Genomic DNA, 24,606 nt, shown 5'->3' on the forward strand with positions numbered 1-24,606 from the left:
CATTGACTACCATTAAAACCATTTATTTTCATTCTACTGCCATTGCAATACAGAAATATGAAGTTGTGTTAGTTTCTCTTTTTGTTGTTCCAAGGGTAAAAAGGCAAAAAAAAACAACAGATGGAGCAATTTCCCCAGTGAAGCTGATTTCCCTGTTTGAACTGTTAGGGCATAGCAACTTTAGGGCAGTGGAATAAATTATTTAAACTAAAAATATTTTGGATGTGTTCTAGGGATGTCAGAGTCTGGTGTGTATGTGTATTGAGAAATTTGTGTGTGTGTGTGTGTGTGTGTAGGTGTAGCCAAGACACACACTGAAATCTGTGTTAAAATAAATGCATTTATGAAAACCAAGAAAACACTGTATTTTTGTATCATAGCAATGGTATAAAAAAAACATGCATTTCATTATTTTCGGAATGCATCCTGCTCTTAGGCCTTCAAATAAGTAGTTTTTAGTGTTTTTATATCTGATCCACTCATTTCTCATGTGATTTATTTGGTAAAACATAACACGGTTATCATTTCCATTGGGTTACAATAGGGGTGTCAACAATAATCGATTCGGCGATGGATCACAATGCGGGGCATGCATGATTCAGCATCGATGCGGACACGTGCCATAATCGATTATATCACTGTTTATTTTCTGGCCTCGAGTGGACAATAAAGTTGTGAAGTTGTGACCTCCCCTCTTCCACCGAGCTCCTCCGCTCTTTCCCATCGAGTGCTCGTCAGTGCACGTTCACCAGATTCTGTGAACGCGCCCGTGTCTTCTCTCATCGATAAACGGCATGGAGTACACGCTACACAGAGGTAGGCTGGCTAACTTACTCATAGATAGCAACTGCTAACGTCATTAAGTGTATGCCTAGCTTGAGGCGTGTGCCTGTGATATGGGGGGAGGTGGGCTCTGTGGCGTAGTGCACGAACTGTGAACTGCGCTGAGTGGACGGGATGATACGGGCACAAAACAAACAACAAGCTCTAGGTGCACGTAGAGGCGCAATTTTTTGGATGACTTATGTTGTTCAATCGGAGCATAGTGTTGGTTTCAGTGAATATGGTCAAAAGCAGGGAGATGAGAAACATTTATCATTCAAAGCACTGAAAGCAGTGATTTATGTTTTCTTTTTCAGGTTTGAAAATGCCATATCCAATACCCTGTACCATTCAGTTTTATTTTATTTCATGACATTTGTGTCAAATTTACAGGAGAGCGATAATACACACATAGCAGCCAATAAAATCTGTTGTTCAATATCTGACTGCTTGTATTGCTTCATGACTGATGAAAAATTTGCCTTGTGTGCAGTAGAATTTTGATGCATCGCAATGCATTGTAGAATTGAATCGAATCGTTATAGAGATTTCCAGGTCATTGAAGCGAGTTTATTTTATTTGAAAATTGTGTCTTTGCATTGCTATGGATGTGTAAGGATTGTGTGTTTGTGTATGTGTGTGTGTGTGTGTGTGTGTGGGGGGGGGGGGGGGGTTACAAGACAGATGTGATCTGTAAAATCAATGGTTCTCATGGCATTTTCTTTGATTGAAGTGTTTGAAGTGAAAAGATAAAATCCTCTTATACACCATGGGACCCGTCAAGGTTGCCCCCTCTCCCCCTTTTTGTTGCGATTATCATCAAACCGCTCGCTGCTAGTATCATACAGAGCCCTTTAATCCCCCCCATTAACATGTTTGGCTATAAACACTATCTTCCACTTTATGACGACATTCTCCTATACATTTCCCAACCGCAAGCATCAATACCTCCTGTCCTGGCTCTCAATAATAAATGTGGTGATCTCTCAGGATTTTTCATCAATTGGGAGAAAAGTGAATTTATGCCAGTCTCTGCAGCAGTTAATAAGGAATATTTACAATCCATTCCATTTAAGAAATCCTACAAAGCTTTTATATATTTAGGTGTGACTGTCACCAAAAACCCAAATGAGCTCCTCCGATTAAACTGGCAAAGCAAAATTGAGCAACTCAAAACCAAGTTTTAGAAAACCCTCCCAATATCCATGGTTCGGAAGGTGAATGCAATCAAGATGATCTCCATCTTTTCTAGTCCATTCCATGTTTTATTGCGCTATCATACCTCAAACAGTTAGACTTGATTATTATACCTTTCATTTGGAGTTATAAAACTGTTAGAATCTCTAAAAAACACCTATCAAAGCCAAAGGATATGGGAGGTTTCGCTTTACCAAATTTTAAGTTATATTATTTGGCTGCGCACTTCTTTCATGGTGGAAAAAGGGCCTTCCTTCTGAGGCAGACTCCTGCCCTGCGTGGTTGTGTACAGAAAGAATGCTTTGCAAAAAAACGTCATTATCCGCTCTTCTTAACAGTCCCACTGCTGTTAAAAAGACATACTTTAATAACAATTTTGTAATTGGTAACACCATAAGAATCTGGAAGCAGATAAAACATTACATTGAGGCTCCAAAAACCTACTTAGACACTCCAATATGTGAAAACCATTCTTTTTTGCCAGGTCTGACTGATAGCGTTTTCCTCCTCTGGAAACAGAAAGGCATTTGGAACATAGGTGATTTATACATTAATGGCATTTTTGGATCATACCCACAACTTGTAGCTAAATACGACATTCCTAAATCTGGCCTTTTTCGATTCTTTCAAATCCAAAATTATGTCAGGACACATTTACCCAACTTTGAAATTCTGGTAGAGCATGGGGCCCTTGAGGCAATAAACAAATTTGACCCTGCTGTTAAGGGGGCAGTTTCGTTCTTTTACCAGATTCTGCAAAACAACACTGAACACAGCAAGTATTAGGCAGGCATGGAAAGCTGAACTGAATGTAGAACTGGAAGAAAAAGTATGGGATGAACGTCTGAAAAATATACATGACTGTTCTGTGAATGTCAGGCATTGCCTTATGCAGTTTAAGACACTACATAGACTCTACTATTCTAGAGAAAAACTGCACAGTTTCTTTCCTGATGTTTCACCCATTTGTAACAGATGCAAGTCTGCGACTGGTAATTTAGTACATTCTTTTTGGTTATGCAGTAAACTGTACACATACTGGAAAAGTATTTTTCATTGCTTCTCTATGGCTTATGGGAAATGTTGGGAGCCTGATCCGCTGGTAGCCATTCTCGGGGCAAATACCCCTTTGTCTTCTGCCAATAAATATCAGAAAAAGGCTATTCTATTTGGAACTGTGATTGCAAAAAAGTTAATCCTCCGGACATGGAAGGCGGACACTGCACCCACATACGATTTGTGGCTAAGAGAAATGGTGAATATGCTTCACCTGGAGAGACTGAGACTTTGTAATGAAGACAGAGAAGAAATGTTTAAAAAAATGTGGGACCCTGTTCTGCAATTGTTTCAAAGAAAAGACTAATGTGTCAACGTGAACACCTTGCTGTGTCTACTTCACTTTGTATAGTTTTCTTTAAATATGTTTAGTTTATTGTAATGACTGTGGCCTTTATTATTTTCTTATGAGATGAGCTGATTCTGTTCATGTTTTATTTGTTTCTTTTGGGGTGGGGGGAGGGTTTTGTTTTGTTTGTTTTTTCTGTTTGTCTTGTATTTTTCTTAAACTTTAAAAAGCAATAAACATATATTTAAAAAAAAAATCCTCTTATATCAATATGACCTTTGCCACCATGTCTGCATCATAATAAAAGTTTGGGAACCAACAAGCAGCGACTCCCTGCAGAGCAGAACGTAAAGAAGGCAGCCAACTGCCTCAATTTGTTTATGCAGGTGCAACCAGATAAGTTATACATTTAACCAGGGCCAGAATTGTAAATTCCTGTCTGCAAATATGGAGCAGCATGTCCAACCGCGTTTCAACCTGGAGCAAGCTATAGACCTCATCTCTGCCCCTGTCCCACCTTCCAGAGGCCGCCCCACACAGCTCCGAGCCCGGACTTCCAGGCCTGTACGCTCTGCCACCCCCGGACACTCCGCGACCAGCTTCGCTCAACCTGGCCTTCCAGAACTTCTGCGACTGCGAACAGCCCAGCCCACACCTCCACCTGTTCCTCATCCTCAAGCTCTGTGGAAGAAGACAGCTACTCTGTTACCGTCCAGGAATGGGGGTTACCCCAGGAGGGGCTCTGCTCTACTTGTCTGGTCCCTGGTGATACAGAGGGGGGAAGAAAGGACTTGTTGTCAATACACGGGCTGATTTCATGGGCACCCACCGAGGCCAACACGCTCTGGTACACACCAGCCGCCCGTCTTACTGAGGGGCCAACCGTGCCAGATCCGTGACATCCAATCCTCCCTGGCTTTGTTCGCGACGGATGAAATAATCCAGCTGGTGTTAGGTTACACAAATCTCCACAGCTGGCATACATATGGTGATGACTGAGAAGAGATCAGCGAGATAGAGATGACACCTTACCTCAACCTGCTAATCTTGGCTGGGGTGTACCGGTCACGAAACAAATCCACAAAAAGCCTGTGGGCAGCAGGCACAGGACGAGCCATCTTCCCCGCCACTATGCCTCGAAATAAATTTGATAGAATAACAGCAACCATTTGATTCAACAGCCAGCTGTCAAGACCCAGACGGCTGGCAAACAACAAGCTGGCAGCTATTTTGCCGGTTTGGGAGAGGTGGGCACCACGGCTCCAGCTGTTGTATAACCCCGGTGTGGACATCTGCGTGGACGGAGCGCCGTCACGGTCCGTGCCCAGCGCATGGCGCATGGCGCACGGGGAGCAGCGCGTGGCGCTGAGAGTCGCTGATGCTCGCACACACGCACACACACACACACACACACACACACGCCACACTCGTTTCTTCCCTCTGTTCATCTCAGTTCAGTAAATTATCATGTTAACGATCCTTTTTCCTTCCAGCTCTGTAAGGAGACCATGGGTGCACACTTGGTCTCTGTTGTAACTATTATGCATACACTTACCGGCATCGTAACTCACCGGGGTGGGTGTGTCCTCAGTCAAACCGGGACAAAGGATTTCCCGGTGTTATATACGTCACTGGGCGGGGTTTGTGGTCATGTGACCGGCGGTGATTGTGCCGTTATGGTTTGTTTCATTTTTCATGTTTATATAAGGCATGTGGAGTTGACATTGCATCTGGTAAATCATGGAAATATATTTGGTAAAATAATGAATAACCCTGAATGGTGAAATGGTTTCTCTGATACGAGTATGTGTGATTGATAATTGTTTTCATAAGAATATCCGGCTCAATGGGAGGAGCCTTACCTTTAAAAGAGGGCTGCTTTGGCCCGGCCCGGTCAGTTAGTGTTGGGCTGCTGCTTTAAGCTGTTGCAGAGCTCCTTGTATGTCCTGTATGGTTTATGTTTTGCACTGGGTGAAGCAAATAAATCCACCAAAGGAAATACTTGTCGACTATGCCATCATTTATGTGTCATTTGAACCTGGTTTAAGGACCCCGTGACATATGGTGTCAGGAGTGGTTTCAGCGTCGGTAGAGGCCCCTGAGTCGGTGATAGGTCTCCGTCGGATTCTCACCAGATGGAACTGTTGTGACCTGAAAGCTGCGTTGCTGACGAAGTTTGACATCTCACCAGAGACCTACCGGCAGCAGTTCAGATCCACAACAGTTCCATCTGGTGAGAATCCGACGGAGACCTATCACCGACTCAGGGGCCTCTACCGACGCTGGATCCGACCGGAGCAGCACACCAAGGACGACATCGGGGAGGCCATCATCCTGGAGCAGCTACTGCGTGTGCTTCCACCGGAGGTGAGAACATGGGTGAGGGAGCACGAGCCAGCGGGAGGGCTCGCAGCGGCCAAGCTGGCGTTGCAGTACCTTAATGCCCGGAGAGGAGGTCCAGCTGCCCGGCCCTCCAGTGCACCGCACCGACCGGCACCTTCACCATTCCAGCCTAGACCTGCCAGGCGAGAGAGTAGCCAGGAGCTTCCAGGTAGCAACATGGTCCCAATCCATCGGGCATCGGGTAAGGACTTTGTTTGTTTCTACTGTCAGCAGCCGGGCCATAAAGCTTCTGTGTGTCCCATACGCAAAGCTAAGGTCATTGGGGCCTGCTATGCACCCCGGCCAGAGGGGGCTGCCACTGGAGGCGCCAGATCGCAGCGCTACAAGACTGTGACCATAAATGGCCAGCAGGTTACTGCTCTGTTGGACAGTGGTAGCGTCATGTCCCTGGTTAAGGGCAACCTGGCACCAGTGAGCACAGTGGATTATAACAGACAAGAGAACATTCTATGCGTGCATGGGGATGAACGGCCCTATCCAAAAACTGATTTGACTGTCGTTATCAATGCACAACCTTACCTGTTAACTGTGGGAGTGGTAGAGGGCTTACCAGTGGATGCTGTGCTTGGTTGGGACTTACCTATCCTCCTGGATCTGCTCCTCGAAGCTGAACGGACTGAGGGGATAGACTCTGGGGAGCATGGGGAGGTCAATGTAAATGTTGCTTATCCTGTGATTACCCGAGCCCAGGTGAAAGCCGGTGTCCAACCCCTCCCAGATCTTGACAGTAGTCTGTGTGAGGGTGGCACAAAGGGGCCAAGAAAATCCAGACGCCAGCGGCGTTTTGAGAAGCAGCTTAGGCTACCAGAACCTGAAAATGAAAATGTGTTTTCCAACCACATGTGGAAAATTCCTGAAAATGTTTCTGTGTTGCAAAGGGGGGATGAAACTTTGAAACCATTGTTTGCCAAGGTGTTAGAGGGACCAGAGGGGGAATGTCTGGGGAAGGAAAGATTTGTGGTAGATGACAGTGTGTTGTATGCTGTTGATGAGGAAAACAGACGTCTTGTGGTACCTGCTAGCTGTAGGCCTCTTGTAATGCATTTAGCACACACACTTCCCTGGGCGGGGCACCTCGGCCGTCACAAAACATATCTGCGGGTCAGCGCAAGGTTTTATTGGCCCTCAATGTACACAAACATTCAGAAATATTGCAGTACATGTCCAACCTGTCAGAAAACCGGCACTGCTCAGAAGTCTCACAGAGCTTTCCTGCAACCACTGCCTATTATTTCTATCCCTTTCCGCAGGATTGCCATGGACATTGTGGGCCCTCTGGTGAGAAGCAGTGGTGGTCACCAGTATATTCTGGTTGTGTGTGACTATGCAACCCGTTTCCCCGAAGCGTTCCCCCTCCGGACCATTACCGCTCCTGCTGTTCTGCGGGCCCTGGTGCAGCTGTTTTCCCGAGTTGGCATACCTGATGAAATCCTCACGGACCAGGGAACCAACTTCACATCTCGGCTGATGCAGCTCTTCCAGAAACAACTGGGCATCTCGGCAATCAAGACCACGCCGTACCATCCACAGACTGACGGTCTTGTGGAAAGGTTCAACCAGACGTTGAAGAGGATGCTGCAAAAATTCGTGGATGACACTGGAAAGGACTGGGACCGTTGGTTGCCATTTCTGCTCTTCGCCTACCGGGAGGTTCCACAGGCCTCCACCGGTTTCTCTCCCTTCGAGCTACTCTATGGGTGGGATGTCCAGGGCCCACTGGATTTGCTGAGGAAAACCTGGGAGGTTCCTTCCACCTCTCAGAGTGACAGAAGTGTGGTACAGTATGTGCTGGAGATGAGGAACCGGCTGGCAGGGTACCAGGAAGAAGCAGAAGTCAACCTGCGGGAGGCACAGAGGAAACAGAAGACCTGGTATGACCACCAGGCACGGCACCGTGAGTTTCTGCCCGGACAGAAAGTGCTGCTGTTACTTCCTTCCTCCAGCAGCAAACTCCTAGCGAAATGGCAAGGACCCTACCTTGTTCTTCGCAAAATGGGGCCCGTCACCTATGAGATCCATCACCCTGAAAAGAAGAAACCAAAACAGACTTACCATGTGAACTTGCTGAAGGCATGGAAGGAGCGTCCACCTGAAGTTCCTGGAAGCAGTGCACCAAAGGTCCTGTTGGTGAGACAGGTGGACCTGGAAGAGGAAATGGAGGCCGGGCCAGAGATGCTAACCGAAGCTGCTACTCCTGTGCTGACACATCTAGCACCAGAACAAGCCAGGCAGCTCCTTAAAGTCTTCCAGGGGGTTCCTTCTTTATTCGGTGCATCTCCAGGGAGAACCGACTTCATTGAGCATGTCATCCGTCTCAAAGATAGACAACCCATCCGTCAACGGCCCTATCGTATCCCACACCAGTTGGTGGGGAGGTTGCAGCAGGAGGTGGAGGAGATGTTGAGACTTGGGGTGATTGAGCCTTCCAACTCAGAATGGTGCAGTCCAGTGGTTATCGTCTTTAAGAAGGATGGCTCGTTGCGGATATGTATTGATTTCAGGAAGCTCAATTCTGTCTCAGAGTTTGACGCTTATCCCATGCCGAGGATTGACGATCTGCTGGAGAAGATTGGAGCTGCCAAGTACATCAGTACTCTGGATCTGTGTAAGGGGTACTGGCAGGTACCACTGGAGAAGTCTTCTCGCCCCTACACAGCGTTCCGGACACCGGCGGGACTTTTCCAGTTTACTGTGATGCCCTTTGGCTTGCATGGTGCCCCCGCTACCATCCAGAGGCTAATGGACAAAGTCCTCCGGGGTTGTGAAAGCTACAGTGCAGCCTACCTGGACGACGTGGTGATATACAGCAAAACCTGGGAGGAGCACGTTCACCAGCTGTCCATGGTTCTCGGAAGGATCCAGGAGGCGGGGTTGACCCTAAACCCTGGCAAGTGTGAGTGGGCACGACAGGAGACACGGTACCTGGGATACCAGCTGGGAAGAGGAATGGTCCGGCCACAAGTGGATAAAGTGGAAGCCATCAGGAACTGCGCTCGACCCAGTACCAAGAAGGAGGTACGGTCTTTCCTGGGATTAGTTGGCTGGTATCGACGGTTTGTCCCCCAGTTTGCCACCATTGCCGCCCCTCTCACAGCTTTGACCTGCAAGGACCAGAGGAACCCGGTCACCTGGACAGATGAATGTGAGGAGGCTTTTAACACCCTGAAAGCTCGCCTGTGCTCTTCGCCTGTCCTTAGGAGCCCAGACTTCACCCAAAGGTTTCTGGTCCAGGTGGATGCCTCTGGAGTGGGCCTTGGAGCAGTGCTGGCACAAGGAAATCCTGGAGAAGAACAACCAATTCTGTACCTGAGCCGAAAACTGCAGCCCCGTGAAACCAGGTATTCGACGGTGGAGAAAGAGGGGTTAGCCATTAAGTGGGCTCTGGAGAGCCTGCGGTATTACTTGCTGGGGCGGGAGTTCGACCTCGAGACTGATCATCGAGCTCTCACATGGATTTACTCCATGAGGGATCACAACAGTCGCCTGACCAGGTGGTACCTCTCGCTCCAACCATTTAGGTTCATGATCCGACACCGGTCGGGCAAGACCAACGTGGTTGCCGATTACCTTTCCAGGCTGACACATTCTCAGCCTCTGGGAGGAGAGGGATGATGTGACGGAGCGCCGTCACGGTCCGTGCCCAGCGCATGGCGCACGGGGAGCAGCGCGTGGCGCTGAGAGTCGCTGATGCTCGCACACACGCACACACACACACACACACACACACACACACACGCCACACTCGTTTCTTCCCTCTGTTCATCTCAGTTCAGTAAATTATCATGTTAACGATCCTTTTTCCTTCCAGCTCTGTAAGGAGACCATGGGTGCACACTTGGTCTCTGTTGTAACTATTATGCATACACTTACCGGCATCGTAACTCACCGGGGTGGGTGTGTCCTCAGTCAAACCGGGACAAAGGATTTCCCGGTGTTATATACGTCACTGGGCGGGGTTTGTGGTCATGTGACCGGCGGTGATTGTGCCGTTATGGTTTGTTTCATTTTTCATGTTTATATAAGGCATGTGGAGTTAACATTGCATCTGGTAAATGATGGAAATATATTTGGTAAAATAATGAATAACCCTGAATGGTGAAATGGTTTCTCTGATACGAGTATGTGTGATTGATAATTGTTTTCATAAGAATATCCGGCTCAATGGGAGGAGCCTTACCTTTAAAAGAGGGCTGCTTTGGCCCGGCCCGGTCAGTTAGTGTTGGGCTGCTGCTTTAAGCTGTTGCAGAGCTCCTTGTATGTCCTGTATGGTTTATGTTTTGCACTGGGTGAAGCAAATAAATCCACCAAAGGAAATACTTGTCGACTATGCCATCATTTATGTGTCATTTGAACCTGGTTTAAGGACCCCGTGACAGGGGTCGCTGCTGCTTCAGACAGTTCATCCCCAGCAAACCGGCCTGGTATGGTCTGAAGCTGTGGGTCACCTGTGACGCCCGGACCTCTTATGCATGGAGGATGGAATATACACGGGGAAGGAAGACAGAGCCAGCCAAGAGGTGAACCAGGGGAAAAGAGTTGTGCTGGAGCTTGCCCAGCAGGTGTTGCGGACTCTCATTTGGCAAGGATGGCACTGTCGAACTTCCCACGGGCTTTCACTGGTGGCCTGTCTGCTCCCGGATTTCAAACCGACCAACATGGCGGCTCGTTTGGAAACGTTCTCTTATTTTACGAAAATAGTTCACCGAAATGTGTTTCCGAAAACATTTTATGTGAGAAATAAACTATGCAGTTGCTGAATCTGTCTTTATTTTAGATCGACAACGGTCAGTTTAAAAGATTTTCGAGTGTTTCGTGAGGCAGCAAGTCCAGCCGGGCGCCTCTGATTTGCATAGAGTAGACTCGACCTCAACTTTATGCAAATGAGGAGCGGCCAACTCGACGTGCTGTCTCTTGAAATTTGCCGCAATGCTACCAGAATGCATTGCACGGTTTCTCACATAGACATGAATGGGAAGCGTGGAAACAACGCTGCCTGTGGACATGTACCTAGAGAGACATGTTTCTGATGGCCGTGTCCTGTCCTGCTGTGCCGTGTTTTCTTCCTTGTGACATCGCAACCGTGCCTTTGCCCACGCGTGTGCTTGGATTGTGACTGCCACTGCCATTGCCATTATCATCGTGAGACTCTGATCCCCCATTCCCCTTCTACCCATACTAATAACACCCTGGATTTGTGAGTACTAATATATACATGCACATAATTTTATTTTGTGCTCAGCTTGTGCTGTGCTCATTTAACGTGTGTTTCATATGAATGTGTGGGCCCACAGGTAAACTATTGAGTTTTGAGTTGTTGTAAATGAAAGAATACTGTTTTGAAGGTAACTTTAAGATTCTGATAGGGATTAAATAATATGTATTTTCAAGTATGAAAACAAAAGGTTTTCTTTTGGAGAGTGAAGTGTTTTTTGCTTGTAACACAAGTATTAAAAAAGTACTGAAGATATTTTATTTTTAAAGGATCTAACTAAAAGGGTTTTCTTTAAAGGAGGTGTGAAACCAAAAAAAAGAAACTGAAGTTTATTTTGAAAATCTCTTATTTCATTTTGTGTGAATAAATACTCATGAAGGGATTTCTGCATTTAAAGTACAGTTGTGGTGGTCATTATTAAAATAGCAAACCTTATTAAGGGTACACATTCTTAAAGTAACGAGCCCAGGCCCATTGTATTAACCACTCTAGCTTTAATTTTAACTACATGGGACCTGGGTTACAGTTGCCTTATGGTTAATAACATTAATCCTAATGCACAAATTAAAGGACAATTAAAAAGAGTGATCGAAGAAGTCTGTGCTCCAGTATTGTTGGTGAGTAAAATTCTGAAGTTAGTATTATTGTATTTATGTTAGCACCGGAACACAGGGTTAACGTTAGACGATTAGCAACACAAAGTTGCATATAGCCTCTTATCGTAGCTTAGCTTGTCAGCCTAGTTTGGTAGCTAGATGAGAATGTTTGTCTGTGGGTGTTTCTGTGTGTGTGTGTGTGTGTGTGTGTGTGTGTGTGTGTGTGTGTTAGTTACCACGACAGGGTCTCTGACAGATGCTGCTTTGAGTGCTTGGTCCGACACAGAATTGACCGCCATATTTAGGGGCAGGACTATCACACATCCTGATTGACAGCTGAAGCCCCTCCCCACAGGAGGTGGAGCACAGCCCGGGCAGAGACCACGCCCCCCAGCTTCCGTCCACTGCAAAGACAGCCAATTGGAATACACATCAGGTTTCCAATTTCAGACTTCACCTTTTTAATTTGGTATGTTAATTTTCTCACCTGGACAGTTGGGGAGTTCGCTGCAGTCCTGGTCCTGGAACTTGTCTCCAGGGCAACTGTTGCCAGGTGGCACTGTGTCATTGGAAGGGGTGGGGCTAGAGCAAGAACGATATCGCAATCGGGAGGGGATGATAACATCACGGCTCTGGCCATTGATACATGAACCAGAACACTGAGACCAATCGGACCAACCAGACCAACCACCATGAACTGAGAGACAGACAGTTGGACAGAGAGAGAGATGGTGGAAAAAACGATGTGGGGACCGATCAGAGAGAAAGTCGTTAAGACAGGGAGAGTGAAACACTCACACAAAGGTGGAAAGAGACACAGTCAGACAGACAGGTGGACAGAAAGAGTGATAGACAGGCAGGTGGAGAGAGGAACAGAGAAAGGTTTAGTCAAAAAGACAAACAGGAGGAGAAAGGGAGACACAGTAAGAAAAATAGGTGGACAGAGACAGAAAGTCACGCAGGTTAAGAAAGATGATAAGCAAGATGATCAAGGGGACAGAGAGAGAGATAGAAAGACAGACAGGTGGTGAGAGAGACAGTCAGGCAGAGTGATAGTTACCTGGACAGGTGATGTGTTTTGGACACTTTTCTGTCTCCTCTGAAGGACCACTGCAGGCCGAGCGACACTCAGGAGGGCTGGAGCAGACTCTCTCTCTCCTCCTGACTCCACCTCCTCCACAGGTCACTGAGCAAGGCGACCAAGTGAGCCACAAGTCCCAGCCCTCACCTGCACACACACACACGTGCACACACACACACAGACACACACACAATTACCACATTCAAACTCAACTTGTATGTGACTGTGTGTCTGGGTGTGTGGGGGTGTGTGTACCAATGCAGCAGGTGCCATTGCAGGGTTTCGTCTGTAGATTGTCCAAAGGATTCTCACATTCTGATTGGCCGATGCCAAAACACTTCCTGCTTCTCTGTGTCACTCCCTCTCCACACGGTACATTACACTGTGACCATGGTGACCAAGGAGAACTCACTGGAGGACTGAAGACACACCAACACATACTGGTTAAAATGCTTTGGCTAGCTGGACACCTGGGATGTGTTTCAGAAGGCAGGCTCAACCAACTCTGAACCTAACCCTGAACTCTGCGTCGACCAACTCTGAGATAGGCAACTCTGAGTTTTCGGTTCCAGAACAGCTGTGTTTATGGAGAAAACAAGCTAATCCTTAGAAAGCTGAGCAACATAACAGCATCAAAGTAGAGATAGTTGGCGTGGCACACAATAACTGCCCGACTGAATGCGTATAACTCAATGAAACAGTTGATTAAACTAAAGGTGATATCGCTTTATTTTCAAGTTCACAGTGTAACACTGTGGTGTAATGGTGACTGGTTCAACTCCTGTTGGTCGTGAAGTAGCAGAATGTAGAAATAGAAATTTTGATATAGGTGTAATCTCACAGGCACAAAAAGAAAGTGGTTTCAGATGAGGAGGTATTAGGATATTGCACAAATACGTAGACAAAGGCATATGGTTTTAATCATATTTCACATATTAAACAGAGTAAATATAAGCATCTATTTCATCACAGAAATGTCCTTAAACATTTCAGAAAACCCCCGTTAGCAAAAAATCCAAAAGAGCTCTGCAAAGAATCTGGTCGCGGATTATGTCCGGGATAAAATGTTGGAGAACATTGTTTAGATATGTGATCGGTAGGAAAAATGGTAATCAAAATCCTCTCCCGGCATAAAGCTGATAGAATCACTTTTATTTCCATATTGATGAGGTTGACGAGGAAAAGACGGCAAATATTTCTGGTTCAGATTCCAGAAAAAGGTTGGAGATATGTAGAGAAAAGCTCAGGGTTTGTTGTAGAAACCCTGCCAGCGAGCAGGTTAGTTTCACAGTTTGTATGCAACTATGGTAACTGACTCAGAGTTATGCTGAACAGGCTTTGTGAAACCAAAAATCCCGTTTCCCTTATCCCAGGGTTAACTAAATCAGGGTTTTCACTAAACCTGCTTTCTGACACAGTCCCCTGGTAGTAGTTATAATTATTATTATTGTTATCATTATATCCTCTACAAGGGCACCTGTACATCTTTATTGTATCTACCAGGACACCAGAGGCCTGTACTACGAAGCAGGATTTGGGGTTAAAGTGATGGTTCGGAGTGAAATGCACCCTAGGTAATTTCCACCATGACATCCAGCCAAATACCCCCTCGGAAGCATTTTTAGCGATGGTTAGCATTGGTCAAGATAGCCGCTATCAGCCAAATGGCTTAGTACTAGCGCTATGGTACTGGGGGTATATCTCGTAAATTACCCCACTAATAATGCATGGAATGTTACCAAACTTCTGCAGTAGTACACATAGGTCTGTACTCACAAAACGAGGCATTTGAAAGTTTGTAAGTTTATTTAAAAGAACACTTGCCTGATAGCTTCTATCCTCGGCTGCTATGCTACCTCAGCGTAGATGCCACTTCCGTGTTTACCCAGCCGATGCCGTGACGCGAGTTTCACGCGAGAGTATGAAAAAGTTTTGCTGAGTTTTTATAAATGCTTGTAAACTCGCGTCACGGCATTCCAGCTATCAGCTCCTCCGTCTGAAGTAAGCTGAATAAATCGCCAAGCCGCGATTATATTGCCGCCCGCGGAAGAAAGAAACACAAACTGTTTTCTTTATTCGAGTTTGATCAACCAGGGGAAACACGCTCCGCTCTCGTCTGGACTAAGCCGACTCATCACGTCCCCCGCTGACGCCGGGGCCCACGAACTACCGCCGCGTTAAGGAACGCCGTCGTCGCCAGGACGGACTCGCAACCTACGCAACAACACCAGTAAGAGGCTATCAGTCTGGGCAGAGACATAAGTTTGATAGTGTAGGATATGCTTGTAATTCTTGTTAACGTGTTTTAAGTTTTGATCACGGACCGCCGAGTCCGTTGCTTTCCGTGTTGTATTTGAATGCTGATTGTGTACCCACGCCGCTGGGTTGATTTCTGTAACGGTGTTTCTGACTAAACCTCAGCCATATTCGCGAGCCCAGTAAGCGTCTACTATAAGTTAAGAGACCGGTCCCGCTGAATGGACGCCAGTTCATTCACGAGCCCCATGTGATAGTAACACGCCTCCTGAGCCTCAGAATATTGCGCGCGCATTCTCCCCCTCTCTTTGTTTGTGTCCCGCTAACACACACACGCACACATACGCCGCCCCACACGTGTCCTACGCCAGCTGTTTCTGGCTAACGCTGAGGACGCTCCATCCGGTGGCTATACCCGGCCATCGCTCGCTCTCTCTCTCTCGCGATCCTATTGGACGTCAGTTACTCCGCCCCTGAACGCTGTGAGGAATAGCTCCATCTGGTGGCTGCACCTGGCCATCTCTCCCTCTCTCGCTACTCCATCTGGCGTCAGTGGCTCCACCCCTGAACGCTGTGAGGGATAGCTCCATCTGGTGGTCGCGCCCGGCCATATCTCTCTCTCTCTCTCTCTCTCTACACACACGCACACACACTCCACGTGTGTCTCTTTCGTTGTTTTGCTTAGCTTTGTGTGTTAGGTAGTTAGGTAATAAGGCTTTGTTTATTGCAGTGTTATTGATTGTGATCATTATTACTGATTTTAATAAATCTTATTATATTATAACTAGCGGTCTCTTGTGCTTGTTGTGTATATGTCACTGGATAACAGCAGGTTGTGAAGGCTAGTGCTCGAACTTCACGCCTTTTTAATTGTTCGATTGGTTTTGTACTTCTATGCCAATGATCACGATGATTGGCATGTGAGTATAAAACCTTTTATATTGAGACTGAATATAGTTTTAGGTTATCTTTTCCCTGATCCCAGGGTGGTGCCCCGTTTATTCATGGTTATATCATGATGATATATTAAATATAATTATTAATATTGATAATCATATTGACATTAGTAATTAGCTGTTGATAACCAAATCTGCTCCTGCTACTACCCCAACAGCTGCAATCCCGGCGGTGTAAAACGGACTTGGGAGCAAATCAAATACATTTAAAAACATAATTCAAAGTGGTAAGTAGGCTGTACGCTGACAAAGAAAAGTATTTCCCTCCGATGAGAATCTGTATCTCTCATATAAAAATCGTCAGGGACAGAACACTCTAGTTCTCCTACAAGACCCTCTCACGATCCACCGAGCTTCTTTTTTTTTTTATATCCGCGCACCAAGACAGCTGATTGGTCAGTAGGCGGTGTGTTTCTCCACGTTGATCTCAGGAACATAACCTGCTCCGGAGCAGGTTAGCTACACAGCGTAAGTTACCATGGGGATCTACCCCGGTAAGAAGTGAAACAGCGTTGTAGGACGGAAAACCTAGAGTTAACGCTTAAGTTACCTCGCTAAGCACAAATCCTGCTTCGTAGTACAGGCCCCTGGTATGTTGAACTCACTGAATAGTATCAGCCTCAGGGGTGTGTTCCAGAAAGCAGGTTTTGCTGAAACTGAGTATGTCAGAAAGAGAGGGAACCTAACCTGCTCGCTGGCAGGTTTTCTTCTACAAACACTGAATTTCTATGTCTTTGCCTTTTCCGGAATCTGAACCAAATTTGGAGAGATGTGATGACGTTTCCTCGTCAACCTCATAGATATGGAAGTAAAAGAGATTCTAGCAGCTCCGACTCACGTTTTCAACATTTCATATCGTGGACATAATCCGTGACCAGAGTCTTTGCAAAGCGCTTTAGATTTTTTTTGCGAACGGGAGTTTTCTGAAATGTTTAAGGACATTTCTGTTTTGAAATAGCCGCTTATATTTACTCTGTTTAATATGTGAAATATGATTAAACCCAAATGCCTTAGTGCTTAATTTTCAGCCGCAGCCACTTTCTTTTTGTGCCTGTGGGATAACACCTATATTAAAATCCAATCCAATCCACTTTATTTATATAGTATGATTTTAACAAATACAGGGTTTCCAAAGTGACAAGATAAAACACAATAGAAACACAAAAAGATGAAGTACATAATAGAAAGCTAATACTAATAAATGCATGTATACACATAAAATCATAAAAGCAACATCCTACATGGTGATAGAAGTCAAAGAAAAGAGGTGAGTTTTAAGAAGAGTTCTAAAATGAGACAGTGAGGAGGCCTGTGTAATGTGCAGCGGCAAAGTTTTGGAGCCGCAACAGAAAATGTTTGCTCCACTCTGAGCTTAAGTTTAGCTTTAGGCATCGTCAGGAGCAGCTGGTCAGCTGACCTGAGATAGCGGCTGAGAGTGTAGGGGTGTAGTAGCTCAGAGAGGTAAGGTGGGGCAAGGCCATTCGAGGCTTTAAAAGCAAATAATATCATTTTAAAACTAGAAAATGCATTTCCTGCGGAAAATGCGTGGAAATGCTTTAATGCTGAAGCAACACTGAAAAAAAAGCTGAATATTTGAAGAAAATATTAAAAAAGCTGAATATTTGAAGAGAATATTAAAAAAAGCTGAATATGTGCAAAAGTATGAAAAAGCTGAATATTTGAAAAGAATATTAAAAAAGCTGAATATGTGCAAAAGTATGAAAAAGCTGAATAGCTGAAGAGAATATTGAAAAAGCTGAATATGCAAAAAGTTTGAAAAAGCTGAATAGCTGAAGAGAATATTCCAAAAGCTGAATATGTGCAAAAGTATGAAAAAGCTGAATATCAAAGAGAATATTAAAAAAGCTGAATATGTGCAAAAGTATGAAAAAGCTGAATAGCTGAAGAGACTATTCAAAAAGCTGAATATGCAAACAGTTTGTAAAAGCTGAATAGCTGAAGAGAATATTCAAAAAGCTGAATATGCAAAAAGTTTGAAAAAACTGAATATTTGAAGAGAATATTCAAAAAGCTGAATATGTGCAAAAGTATAAAAAGCTGAATATGTGCAAAATTATGAAAAAAGCTAAATATTTGAAAATAATATTAAGAAAGCTTAATATCTGCAAACGTATGAAATAAGCTAAAAAGCTGAACAAATATGAAAAACCTGAATATTTGAAAAGAATATGAAAGGCAAAAATGTTGAAGACAAGTTGAAATGTCCTTAAAAAGCTGAACATTTTAATATTTGAATGTTCTTTTTGTTTGTAGTATTAGTAGGGTACTAATAGAAGTAGTAGGAGTAGTATCAGTAGTAGTAGTAGTAGTAGTAGTAGTTGCAGTAGTACTAGTAGTATTAGTAGAAGTAGTAGTGGTAGTAGCAGTAGTATTAGCAGTAGTACTAGTAATATTAGTACAAGTAGTAGTAGAAGTAGAAGTACTAGTAGTAGTAGTACTAGTACTACTACAAGTAGTGGAGGTAGTATGAGTAGTAAACTATTAGTAGTATTAGTACTAGTACAAGTACAAGTAGTGACAAGTCACTGACAGACAAGAGAGAGAGAGGGACAGACAGAGAGAGACAGAGAGAAAGAGAGTGAGTGAGAGATAGAGACAGAGGGCCCTAGTTTCGTGGCGCAGCGCAGGGTGGCGCAGGGTGTCAGTTTGGCAGTTTGGTGGATCGCCTGCGCCAAGATGGGTGTGGCGGCGCAGCAGGGGGAGGCGTCACAGATTCAGCTTGGCGTAGCGGAAGTTTCGTGGCAAAAAGCCTCGCAGAGACTGCGCTGAAAGCTCGCCAGCTCCGACCTTGTCTACTCTCGGCGCAAGGCGTAAATAAAGTCCATTCATTCAAGGCGAATCACAGCTGGCGGAGTGGAAGTTTGGCTGACGGCGCGCAGTGCGCACACGTCACCGAGACTTCACAGGCAGGTTTCCACAGTTCCAGGCACATTTAAATGCAATACATAATCACAACAAACACTATTTAATGCAACTAAGTGAATCAATACGTGAATTTATATCTATATAGATTGTCCCGTCACATCTGACGTCAGATCAAAGGCGGATGGCACGCGTAACGGAAACTCAGCCTCTCGGACCAAAACATCTCCCTCTCTCTCTCCTGGTTTTTATAATATCGGCATTGTTATTATTATGATACGCACACACAGAACGTGATGCGCGTGGTGGGAGCGGCGGCGCTGCTTCTGTCATCGGGTCACTATGGAGGATGCCATATATTATGCTGTCATCTGTGATGCCGCACCAGACATTTCCCATATGGAGCAAAATGTGGTGCTACTACGGTATGTTAAATATGACAAAGAAAAAGATGAGTGGGAAATTACGGAGAGGTTCCTTGAATTCAGGGATTTTCACAAAAAGACAGGGAGTGAGATAGCAGAGATGATTGATGCAGTTCTCTGTGACCATGGGATAGACATCGGTGATTGCAGAGGGCAGGAATATGACAACGGGGCTAACATGTCAGGGAAAATAAAGGGAGTCCAAGCACAAATACTGAAGAAAAACAAGCTGGCTACTTATTCACCATGTGCCTCCCACACATTAAATCTTGTTGGTGTGCATGCTGCACAGTAAAGCCCAGAGGTATCCACATTTTCCGGCTGCATAAATCGCCTGTACACATTTGTAAGTGGCAGCCCAGAGCGTTGGGCCATCTTTAAAGAGCAAACAGGTTGATCATTGCATCGCCTATCTGATACCCGCTGGAGTGCAAGGATTGAGGCTGTTAAATCTGTGGCAAAGCACCTACCTTCTGTCCTCAAATCACTTGATAGCATAGTTATGACATGCAGTCTCACCAGTGAAGCAAGATCAGAAGCTAATGGTTTGAGGAAATACTTTATGTCATTTGATGCTGTTGTTCTTCTCACTGTCTGGCTAAAGGTACTGCAACAGGAATGTTATTCTCCAGTCAGGAAAAATATCACTTGACATAGAAGCAGCCAATATCAGAGACTTGACAGAAGAGATGCAGTCTCTTAGAGATGCATGGGACTCTCTCCTAGCTGAGGCAAAGTTGATAGCTGGGGAAATTAATGTTACACCTCAGTTAAGCAAGGAGTCCAGCCGCCAGAAGAAAAGGCGGAGATTCTATGATGAAACCTCTGAAGAGGAGACAACTCAGGAGAGTTCAGGAGTGTTTCGGAACACAGTGTTTTTATGATACTACCAGTATCACCAGTGACTTGGACACTAGGTTCCAGGGCACTGCACATATTGTCAACGAGTTTTCTGCTGTTCTGAAAGTTGGGCAGATTAGTGAGGACAAAATCTCTTCTGTGTGCCAACCACTGATCACAAAGTATTCTAGTGATCTTACTCCTGATTTTGAAAATCAAGTAAGACACCTAAACAGTTTATATGCTTCCAACTTCCCCCCTAACCTGTAAGCTGCAGCTGCAAAGCATCTTTGGAGAAGTATGCATCGCCTTGCGCATATTTTGCACCCTGCCAGTTACTGTTGCTGGTGGTGAGAGAAAGCGTTCAGTAAACTAAAAATGGTAAAAAAAAAACTATTTGAGGTCCACAATGTCTCAGGAAAGACTTTGCAGTCTTGCCATGCTGTCAATTGAGAGTCAGTTGGCTAGAAAGCTGGACTTCAAAGACCTGATAAGTGATTTTGCACGTGAGAAGGCTCGGCATTGGGCTTTTGGTGAGAAAAGTTGAGCAAGGACCAGTGATTGAAAGGTTGCAAAAGGAAGCTTGACTCAGTCGGCAACATTATATTATATATATATTTGCCATTCTTTCATATATTAAGTTCTACCTAACCTCTTAAGCCCTGGCCATATTTTCAGAAAAAATTACGAAAAATACATACCCAAAGTAAATGAAGAATTACTCCACTTTAAAAACGTTCATATGCATGTTCTTGGTGTCCTTTGACATCTAGGGACTTCAGAGAATGTATTCCCAGTGTAAAAAATTCACCAAAACCAAATTTGATAGAATTTGAGCAAAGGGCTAAGCCTCCACAAAGGTTTTAGTAAGGATACAACCAGGCGGACACTCATTTTGGCACAGTTTGGCATAGTTTGTGCCAAACTGTGCCAAATGGATTACTTTCCACTTTCCATGGAAACTGGCTAGAAAATACAACGTATGTCCATTAGACTAGTGTTATGCCATCTACTGGAGCTTTTGGATATAACATTTACCTTGTGCTTCATCAATTTTTACCATTGTGCATAATATATGTATAATTAAAATCAATGAAAACAACAACAAAATGTATCATTTTGTCTCCACATGGGAGTTGTTTTATGAAAACAGTAACAACTATTAGCAGCAATAATGTAATAAAACAACTGTAGCAACAATTGGAACAAGAACAGAGTAAAAAGAGAGTGCAGCAAATGCAACTATTTACATGGCCAAGAATGTCAATGTGCAAGAACGTTGATGTGCAAGTAAACAAAACAATAGACCACAGCCACGACCACGACTGGAGGATGCAGATCGGCGCTTGGAGGAACTGCGTGGTGGGGGGGCATAATCCACATCCTCATCTCCTTCATGATCACTGTTGCATAAAAACAGAGCAATAGATTTTGAAAGAAATATATTCAGAGGACTGACGAATCACATGCATTTCTAACAGCAGAAAAGCATGTAAATGTATCATTGAAGCAGTAAGAGACAAAACCTACTCAAATAATCAGTACACAAACCTTGATAGGAGATATGACGCCTCAGATGGAGACACGGGTGGCTGAGTGTCTGGGGGGGGGGGGGCTGAGGAGATGATGGGCCTGAAGCCTCACTCTCATCTTCTTGTTGGCTATGAAAATGATGATAATAATTAGTATTTTGGACAAAATATGTAATGATGTATGTACAATCGACCAAAGGAGACAAAGGTAGTGGAAATGTGTAAAAATATTCAATATAATTGAGTAGCCCTGACCTATACTATATTGTGTTTGCACTTGTATGTACTCTCTCTCTCTCTCTCTCTCTCTCTCTCTCTCTCTCTCTCTATATATATATATATATATATATATATATATATATATATATATATATATATATATATATATATTGTATACAGTATTTGGGACGACAGACATAATCCAATGTGTGAAATATCTACAAAAAAAAATGTATTGAATTGAATTGCCCTGCTTTACTCTATTTACATATAAATCCTCTTCAGCGTATTATGTACAGTACAGAGCACAGCCTGTCCAAAAAGGCTGCTAGTTTGGTTACCTGTTAGTATCTGTTAGCATGACGTGGTGAATGTCGTTTGTTAAGTTAGCATCTGTTAGCAGGACGCAGTGAAATGAGAAGTGGCAGAAAAGTGGACATGCGCCATTTTCGCGTTTTTGTTACATGCCAACATAACGTTACATGCTTGGGGTTTGAGGTGTGTTTCGTTAGGATGGGCTTTTAGCACAAAAATGAGCCATTAGAAAGAAATACAAATACTTACGCGTGAATGGGATCCACGCGCAGTGTAACTGCTTCTTCCTCGGAGCCGTCAGATGAGTCCGACGAGTCCGAAAAATCAACGTCCGACCCTCTCTGTATCTCAGCCAAAATTTCAGCAATGTCCTTGTACTTTTTTGCCATTGTCACATTTGCCACAAGAATCACGTAATACAAAAAACAACAACAACAAAATCACTTACTACCGACTAAACCTACCGAGTTTACACTACAACAACAGGTGGTGACGCTGGTGACAGAGAGTTGGCGCCACCCTACGTGCACTGTTCGTAATGGCGCACTGCAAGGCATATGAGATATTACTTTTGTGTGGGGTTTCAATCTCTGCTGGGTATTGTAGTCCATAGAAGGCTTGGTCTCATTCAATTCAGGTGCCCCTCCCCTTTCAAAGGACTACAAACATGGTTGCACCACATTGTGTTCTACGATGATGCAAGGCATTTATTTCCTCGGATCACACTTATTAAATGTCGTGGATTTCACACCAACAAGGTTTAAAATCATCTCTAAATACTAACGTTTTCACTAAAATGCACGTCCGACCTTGTTTTGTGTACAATAGAGTATAAACTTTGATCAACAATTGAAAGTACACATCGTTGTCCTGTCTAACTACTTTTTTTTACTGTGTTTATTACTGTCGGGTTTTTTCGGCCCGCCCGCGGGCCCCTGATGTCACCCACTCTAGCACGCGCAATACACACCCATTATAAACTCTGATGAGATCTGAAAAAAACAAAACATAAACTGTGATTATAGAAAAACTGTAAAAGATATCAAAAAACTGAATAAGAGTTTAATAGTTCAAAGTCTTGTAGATTGTTTAAAGTTCAAATGGAGTCTGTAGGTGGAAGTATGTGAAACTAGTCGGAGTTCAAAGAGGAGGATGTTAAAGAGGTTTTAAAGCATTGAAAAAAATTATGGAAAAGGCTGAATATATGAAAAAGTATGAAAGGCAGAAAAAAAGTTAAGGTGAGCAAAAAAGAGCTGAAAGAGCTGAACATTTTGATAGTTGAATGGTTTTTGTAGCTGAAAGTATGCAGAAGCTAGAGACGACTGAAAAAGGTACGGAATAATAATAATAATAATAAAAAATAACTAGAAAATGCATTTCCTGCGGAAAATGCGTGGAAATGCTTTAATGCTGAAGCAACACTGAAAAAAGCTAAATATTTGAAGAAAATGTAAAAAAAGCAGAATATTTGAAGAAAATATTAAAAAAGCTGAATATTTGAAGAGAATATTAAAAAAGCTGAATATGTGCAAAAGTATGAAAAGGCTGAATATTTGAAGAGAATGTTAAAAAAGCTGAATATGTGCAAAAATATGAAAAAGCTGAATATTTGAAGAGAATATTAAAAAAGCTGAATATGTGCAAAAGAATGAATACCTGAAGAGAATATTGAAAAAGCTGAATATGTGCAAAATAATGAAAAAGCTGAATAGCTGAAGAGAATATTCAAAAAGCTGAATATGCAAAAAGTTTGAAAAGCTGAATAGCTGAAGAGAATATTCAAAAAGATGATTATGTGAAAAGTATGAAAAAGCTGAATATGTGCAAAATTATGAAAAAAGCGAAATTTTTGAAAATAATATTAAGAAAGCTTAATATCTGCAAATGTATGAAATAAGCTAAATAGCTGAACAAATATGAAAAACCTGAATATTTGAAAAGAATATGAAAGGGAAAAAAATGTTGAAGACACGTTGAAATGTCCTTAAAGAGCTGAACATTTTAATATTTGAATGTTCTTTTTGTTTGTAGTATTAGTAGGGTACTAATAGAAGTAGTAGTAGTAGTAGTAGCAGTAGTACTAGTAGTATTAGTAGAAGTAGTATTAGTAGTAGCAGTAGTAGTACTAGTAATATTAGTACAAGTATAAGTAGTATTAGTAGTAGTAGAAGTAGAAGTACTAGTAGTAGTAGTCCTAGTACTACTACAAGTAGTGGAGATAGTATCAGTAGTAAACTAGTAGTAGTACTAGTACTAGTACAAGTACAAGTAGTGGGCATGGTATCAGTAGTAGGCTAGTAGCAAAGGAGTAGTAGTACTAGTACAAGTTCAAGTAGTGGACGTAGTATCAGTAGTAGAAGAAGTAGTAGTAATCCTAAAGGTGCGTGTCCACAGGCAGCGGTGTTTCCCCGCGTCCCATTCATTGTCTATGTGAAAAGCCGTGCAATGCATTCTGGTAGCGTCGGGGTGCGCGAGTTGGCCGCTCCTCATTTGCCTAAAGTTGAAGTCGAATCTACTTTATGCT

General features: G+C 43.8%; 1 protein-coding gene across 2 annotated transcripts in view; it reads right to left on the reverse strand.

The window, feature by feature from the left end:
* Window positions 1-24,606, reverse strand: part of LOC311028974 (properdin-like) — an 80,275-nt gene that overhangs the window by 11,899 nt on the left and 43,770 nt on the right. For both annotated transcript variants that reach the window (XR_014598817.1, XM_084033815.1), the window contains exons 3-6: window positions 12,912-13,075; window positions 12,636-12,803; window positions 12,063-12,272; window positions 11,812-11,979 (exon numbers count right to left, since the gene is read on the reverse strand). Coding sequence is in view for 1 of the 2 variants with exons in the window: in XM_084033815.1 (XP_083889941.1) it covers window positions 11,812-11,979; window positions 12,063-12,272; window positions 12,636-12,803; window positions 12,912-13,075 (710 nt within the window). In the remaining variant the exon portion in view is untranslated. The remainder of the gene's footprint in view (window positions 1-11,811; window positions 11,980-12,062; window positions 12,273-12,635; window positions 12,804-12,911; window positions 13,076-24,606) is intronic.

The sequence above is a fragment of the Eutrigla gurnardus genome (assembly GCF_963514095.1).
Source record: "Eutrigla gurnardus genome assembly, chromosome: 18".
In the NCBI taxonomy this organism is placed as follows: domain Eukaryota; kingdom Metazoa; phylum Chordata; class Actinopteri; order Perciformes; family Triglidae; genus Eutrigla; species Eutrigla gurnardus.